At 40.1% G+C, this 6,941-nt stretch overlaps 1 protein-coding gene across 1 annotated transcript; it reads right to left on the reverse strand.

Annotated features, from left to right (window-relative positions):
• Positions 1-80: 80 nt before the first annotated feature.
• On the reverse strand, positions 81-6,538 carry stx3a (syntaxin 3a; the record flags this gene model as incomplete). Its single annotated transcript, XM_084556462.1, has 10 exons — positions 81-684; positions 1,314-1,424; positions 2,878-3,012; positions 3,416-3,489; positions 4,236-4,344; positions 4,814-4,884; positions 5,484-5,558; positions 5,665-5,764; positions 5,856-5,930; positions 6,509-6,538. The coding sequence occupies 10 exons, from the start codon at positions 6,536-6,538 to the stop codon at positions 607-609; spliced, it is 858 nt and encodes a 285-aa protein (XP_084412588.1). The 3' UTR covers positions 81-606.
• Positions 6,539-6,941: the final 403 nt, after the last annotated feature.

Raw genomic sequence — 6,941 nt, forward strand, 5'->3', positions numbered from 1 at the left:
ACAACAGCTGTTTCAATACTTACGATACTGACTTTGGAGATGTGCATCAGGATGCGGGACATCTGTTCTGAGGTTGGTTTCACTTACGTTAACAGCAACAACTTTTAATTCCTCGTGTATTCATAAAACATTTCAGTTGTTTCATGGATATGATATGACAGCCTTTTTTTATCATCTCATTCATGGTTTCATTGTGATAGTGAATCCTGACTGACTCCTCAGTGTCACTGAAATACTCTTTGATTATTGGACTCATTCATACGTTACACACCAGCAAGAGAAACTTTAACACCTAATACCATAAAAATACTGCAACAGGGTGGATGTGGGGCAGATATCCCTCAAAGCTCAGTTCCATTTGAATAGAACTGCAGTGATTCAGAAACTGTGCTGAATTTAAATCTGGAAAACCATGTAAAGGTTAAGAAGGTTGCCATAAAGAATTTGATAAGGAAAACTGATAATGAATGCAAAGATATGTGCAGCCTTTATTTCTATTGTTTTGAAATCACAGTAAACTGAGATTAGGATCGTGTGAGAGCACTTCTGCTCCAACTTATCCCGTACAGCGGAGACTCAGCCAGAGGGTACCCACATTCATGTTTTCTATTTGAAGAAGCTGTAGACAAACGAACCAAGGATGAGGGCCAAAATCGCGCAGCAGCAGAAGATCATCATTTGTTTCTGGAAAGTAGGTAGTGGAAGGGTTAGACAAGGTCAGTGGGTCAGTGTCAACACATGAAGAATTATGTGGGAGATACAGCATAACTCTTTTAAAAGGCCTAAAATAGTAGGGGTTAAAAAGCAACTGGACCATGTAAGTGAAGAAGGTTTGCTACAGTTAAACAATAGGGTTTGTTCATCAAAGGCAGGTGAGAAACAGCTGTTCTCTGGAATAGAGAAAATTATTTGCATGACTGAGAGAAATGAGAGAAATATTTATAACTGCAAGTCAAGATTGCTCTCTGGGAACGTGCGTCTTTGTCCAGCATTCAGAGAAGACTTCATGAGAAGGACACCAGGACTTAGCTAAAATGCAAGCCCGTTGTAAGAACATAAGCAAAAAAAAAAGGCCTTTTCTGTTATGGTCTGGACATATTGGACTGTGGCTGACAATGGAACTGGCATTTATTGAGGATTTTGAAGCAGAGCATTGCGTTTGCTCAGATTAAGCCGAATACTTAGAGGCCCACTGGACAAGGTTTCATTTTCCAAGAAAAGACTTGCCACATCCTCGTCCTAAGTCAGATGCACCACTGTGTTTGGTTAGACGAAAGACAGCTCATAAATGAGTTAAATTAGCTCCGACTCACCCTGCGTGCCTCCTGCTGGTATTTGGCTGCCTTCTTGGTGTCGGCCACTGCCCTCTCTACAAAGCCCACGGACTGGTCCATGTTGCTCTCAATTCTGTCAATCATGCCACCCTACCAGGGGCACAGCAAGAGGTGAGAGGAAAGAACACAAAAGACAGAAAGATCGACCCTGTGCATAAATATAAAAGTGGTCTGACTCATGTTTTTTTCTTTTATGGCCTTGTTACATAGGAGGAAGGAGTATGTCACAGGGCTACAACTTAGTAATAGCAGAAGAAGAAGAATATAAAGAAGAAGAAGAACAATACATCTCATTTGGGGGTACTGTTACCCTTAACAGTAATACAAAACAGCAAAATATAAAACAAAAATCAAACAATGTAATAGAATAAAAGTTAATTAAAAAGTATACTGAAATAAAGGCATAACAGCTTTAGACAGAGTAAGCAGGTCTAAAAATATATGTTTTGAGTTGTTGAGATGATTTGAAGTGTTTCAGTCAGTATGTTTTTTGTCCTTTACCAGAAAGTTTTAACTGGACGCAGCAAAAACAGAATAATCCTAACGGCACCATAAAGGGACCGCTTTATCCTGACCTCACCACCGGGATGGCAGATGTGGATGGATGCCAACACAGATGCTTGACATCGCTGACATGCTAGCCAGCTGATGGTGTAAAGCAAAGCTACAAAGTCTGATTTAGTTGGTTAGTTTCTGTTCATTTTCACTTGCATTAACAAATAAACCTGTTTAGAGTACCGCAGTTCAAGTGTGATAGAACTAAAAACGGCTGTAAAACCTGTTGTTTCCCCTGCACTGACCCTGTTCAAGCATGAGGCACTGCAGCGCGTGGCAGCCAGACACAGCTCGTTACCCTTTTACTGGTTTACTGTTAACTAGTTACCTTTTATGTCGCTGCATTTATATTTTATAGTTGTATTTGTTATAGAAAGGGTTCTGTAAATCGTAGTTTTTAGTTTTAGTTTAGATCCACTCCGATCAGCAGAGCCAGGGAACTTGACGTCACCCCAAAGGAGGATCTGGCAGGAGTGCTGGCAACTTTCTGACGTCTCCCAGGTGCTACAAAGGGTGGCCAAGCACTGAAAGACATCCTGCATAGTACCAGGGCCCAAGAATAAATATCCCACAATTTGTAGTGACTTTAGACCTTTGAGAGGCAGGCCATCAACCACCTCTGGCCTAGAGGCCCTAACTCTACTGTCGTCATAGACTTCAGACTTCTCAATTGCTGACTCTTTATCTTGTGCCACTGACTGCAAGCCGAGTTTCCATTCTGGATAATGAATGCCTGCATTGAACTATAGGCAACTGGAAAAAACAAGAACCTATACACCTAAACTCCGTACCAGTCATTTAGAACTAAAGAAGCCAATTAGATGAGTGGTAATACATCTTAAAGTAAGCCTTTCAAGGTTTGGCAGGTTTGACAGGACAATGAGCCCTTCTTCAGATTACAAGGAGAAATCTTCAGAGTGGACTATTCACGTGTTTGCAGGCTCACAGTGTAATGGTGTCATTGTGTGTCACTGCTGTATGCATGTACCTGGTTCTCCACCAGCATAGCGATATCGACAAACATGTCATGGAGCTCTTTTATGCTGCTTTCCAGCCTCATGATGTCTTTGTGGCGAGCCTCGATCTCATTCAGGGCCTGCTGGTTGATCTTAGAGTCCATAATCTGGGGGGCGGGGCAGATAACAGCAGCAAAATGACAAGATTACTTCTAATGGTTAATTATTGCCTTGTTATAAAGTAGTTGAGCGCATCATACAATTTTGTTTAGACAGTTCCTCGGAGTTACTAAGTTCCATATACCACAAATGTACATGTTTTGTTGTTTTAGTTCCTGCACATTCATTGCTCCATGTATATAATGTTCAAAAATAGTAAGAACGTTCACAATTTCTCTGACTCAACAACAGAGTTTGTTTTCCATCAAGTAAAACAAAGAAAAGTAGAAAATTCCACCATTTGAAAAGGTCAGGTTAACTGATTATAGAAATAGTTTCAGCTGTGGTTGTGTTATTTTTCATAGTGTTGCGTATGTATGTTGTATTGTATACAGATCCTCGCGGTCTTACCCCAGCAGTGAAGACAGCCGAGTTGCCCCCCTCCAGCATCTCTTCCAGTTCGTCGTCAGTTGTTGCTTTCCCCGCTGTTGCACGATAACAGAGTTATGCTGGTGTTTTAAATAATTCAACGTCAGCGGTCATGACACGGAAATCTGTTGCTGCCCATTCTGGTATAATATACATCATACTGTACTGTGGAGATGTACCCTGACCCTTTCAGTTTTCATTGGTTGTTCATTGTTTCTAATGAAAACACCACATGTCTTCACTTTGTTGTCTGTAGCATCCTCTAATCTATATAACCTACAATATGCCCTAATACTACAATAGACACCGATGTAAAATGTGATTGCATACCCATTTAGTGTTAATACCATTTGGCCCTTGGGAGATTTGGTTACAACCAAGCCTGCTCCCAGTAGACCACACATACTGTTGTATTTTATATACATATCAGGCTGTAGTTTCTTTAAAGCATCTTTAGATAATATGAATTGTTATTGATGCAACATAAAGAAAAGGGAAAGGGACTGAAAGATGAAATTCAATAAAAAACATATCAAACAATTTAAAAATGTGCATAGTTGCATGTTATAATACACCATGAAAATGGTAATAACTCTAAATTACTGTTGTACAGTGAGTAGAAGACCAATCAGACCACTATGTCTGATTGAAGATATAAAACCATTTCTGACTGTACGACTATGAATGTGTTGCTGTGATGGAGACGGGGACTGAAACTCCCCTGACTCCTAAAACTGTGTCCAAAATAAGCAAAGAAGTGTGTCCATGTTGAGGTTTTACAAAATAGTCAGCTGTAACTCACTGATCTCCAGCTGTCTTGCGATTCGTCCTTTGCTCTTGTCTCTGAAGTCAACTTGAGCCTCATTGTACTTTGTCATCACCTCTACAAACTTCTTGGCCAGGATCGCGTGCTGCGGGGAAAGAAACACAATTTATAACATGACAAATGTTTTAATTAATGCCATTTAAAAACAAGCTGACCATTTTATACCAACAATAAATAATATATAACAATGCTTTATACGCATTGCTTCTTACACTGCCAATAAAAAGTATCCCACCTCTTGAATAGTTTCCAGAGCTTTGGTACATTTACTCATATTCAATGTAATAGATGGAACAATATATGACGCTTGTGGACCAGTTTGACAGTAAACCAGCAAGCAGCAAAAAATACACCAAAAAATCATTTTTCTTTACAGCGGACATCATAGGAAGACAAAAAGCACAGATTACATTTCTTGGCACATTTGAATTTCCACCCTATTTAGAAATAAACAATATATGAACACTATAGGTGAACGGACACATCTTCATGTTTGAGCTCCACTTCTCTAGACTGTATAGGTTAGGTCAAACAAAGTGGATTTAATGTCTAACCTGTGACTTGCGTATCCTGAGGTCGGCTGAGGCCCTCTCATCTGTGTTTGACTCAAGCTGGCGTTCGATACCTGATGGATACACACACACACACACACACACACACACACACACAGTCCAGTTAACTACACATACTTGTCTGTTGTTGACTCAGAAATAAACTTCAACTGTTGATTCAACATAATGTTTTGACTGAGTAGGCTCTCCTGTGTTGTGCCATGTGCTCGTGAAGTGATTGTTTGTTTTCCCAGCGTTCTGAAGTCATCTGCTTTACAATTAGAGATGAAATGTCTTTAAGACACTGGTTACTTACATGTTTGCCAGCATTTAAATATCCAGTGTGTAAGATTTAGATGCAGCTAGTGCCTATAATCAGCTGAATACCCCTCCCTCAACTCTTCCTTTCCATCCTTTCACAGGAGAGTATAACAACCTGTGACTTAAATGAGATCCTATTGCACCACCAAGCACATGAATAAAAAACAAACAAACATGTGAATACATAATTATGAACCGTATTCCACTTATGCTGGCATAGCTCTCAAAGTTTTTCCTTGTCCACCATCACCTTAGTGCTTGATCTGATGGTTTTAGAGAATTTGGATTGTCTCAAGACGCACGAAAAAACAAAAAACATAAGCACAATAACATAAAAAGAATAAATACTGACTCTTAAGTTTGTTTCTTGCATTGTTGGCCGACTTTTTGATCTCATTGGTGAGGGCTTCAACATCATCCTGTGTTTCTAGAAGAGAAAGTGGGAACAAGAAAATTATTAAAGAGGTAAAAGAGGGCAACAGACATGAAAACAATAATTCCAACTTGTGTTTGTGAGTGTGGGAGACATTCACTCTGATCAGATGTGGGGGCCGATAAGATTGTGGAGTAGAGTTTTTTGATTTCTGTGACGCTCTCATCGATCTTGTCGATGCTCGTGCGGATATCTTCAATCTGAAAGACACACACACGCAGGTCAGTAAGCAAAAGCATCTGTTTTTTTAAAAAATGTGCAGTGCAATAGACAGACATAGTGTGTTATTACCTGAGCAAAGAAATCATCCATAAAAGCCTGGTTCTCTATGGGAACCTCAATATCCTCGCCAGCCGTGTCACTCTTCTGTTAAACACGTACACACATTTGTTAAAAACAGACACACGTTTGAAAAGAGGATCACCTCTGAACTTGAGAATTAGGAATTTTGACCACCTTATGTATTTTTGTAATAACACAGACACGGACCAGATCAAAACAATCCAGTTTGATCAGATCCCCACAAATCTCCACAGCCTTCGCTTCGAAGGCACTTTGGTTCATCTGCAGCTACATGTGTGCCACTGTCATGTGACACCTTTTGCAGGTTAAATGGATGTGTGCCTCACATGCACTCTTGCCATCCTTTGGCACACCTCTGATTATATTTTAAAGCTGTTCAGCTACGCCGTACGTGACTCCGGAAACCTCCCCAATATGTGAAAATGAATGTAGTCAATAAGAGAGTTACATAGCTTACTTACAAATACGTTTTATTTGTAGTATTCCCTAAGGTGTGGTCTTTAATAAGATTCTCTGTCAAATAGATTCCTTCAACCATTAGATTCACGTTACAGGCGAGGTAGGGCCTGTACTTGCAACAGGTGCTTCCACAGAGTAAATATGACAAATAAGTGGCCCAGGTTTAAATAAATGTTACCCACCTCCTTGAGCTGTGCCAGTCGGTCCTTCATTTTGAGAAGTGTTGGTTCAATAAAAAAAAATGTAAATAATTGATATATAGATAGAAGGAAAAGCCCTGGACTCAGAGAGCTATGTTTCCTCTAGCTGACACGGCTATTAAAATGGCCTCCAAATTAGCCCCGTGGAAAGAAAACGCTCCTTCAGTTACTCCAAGAGATTTGACCTGAAGAAAGTTGCCGGAGCCAGAAAACCAGCCGCAGACACGAAGGTGTGTTTATCTAAAAAAATAAATAATTCAACACCGTACTTGAAAGAAGAAAATAAAAAGGTCCTGGATGTTTGGATAGTTGTCTCTTAGACAAGTAGTGGTCAACACAACCTGAAGTCCCACTAAGCCTCTATCCTCTAAGAGCGGATTAGGACAACTGTGTTCAGGATGATAAAACCCCCACC

The sequence above is a fragment of the Chelon labrosus genome (genome assembly GCF_963514085.1).
Source record: "Chelon labrosus genome assembly, chromosome: 2".
In the NCBI taxonomy this organism is placed as follows: Eukaryota; Metazoa; Chordata; class Actinopteri; order Mugiliformes; family Mugilidae; genus Chelon; species Chelon labrosus.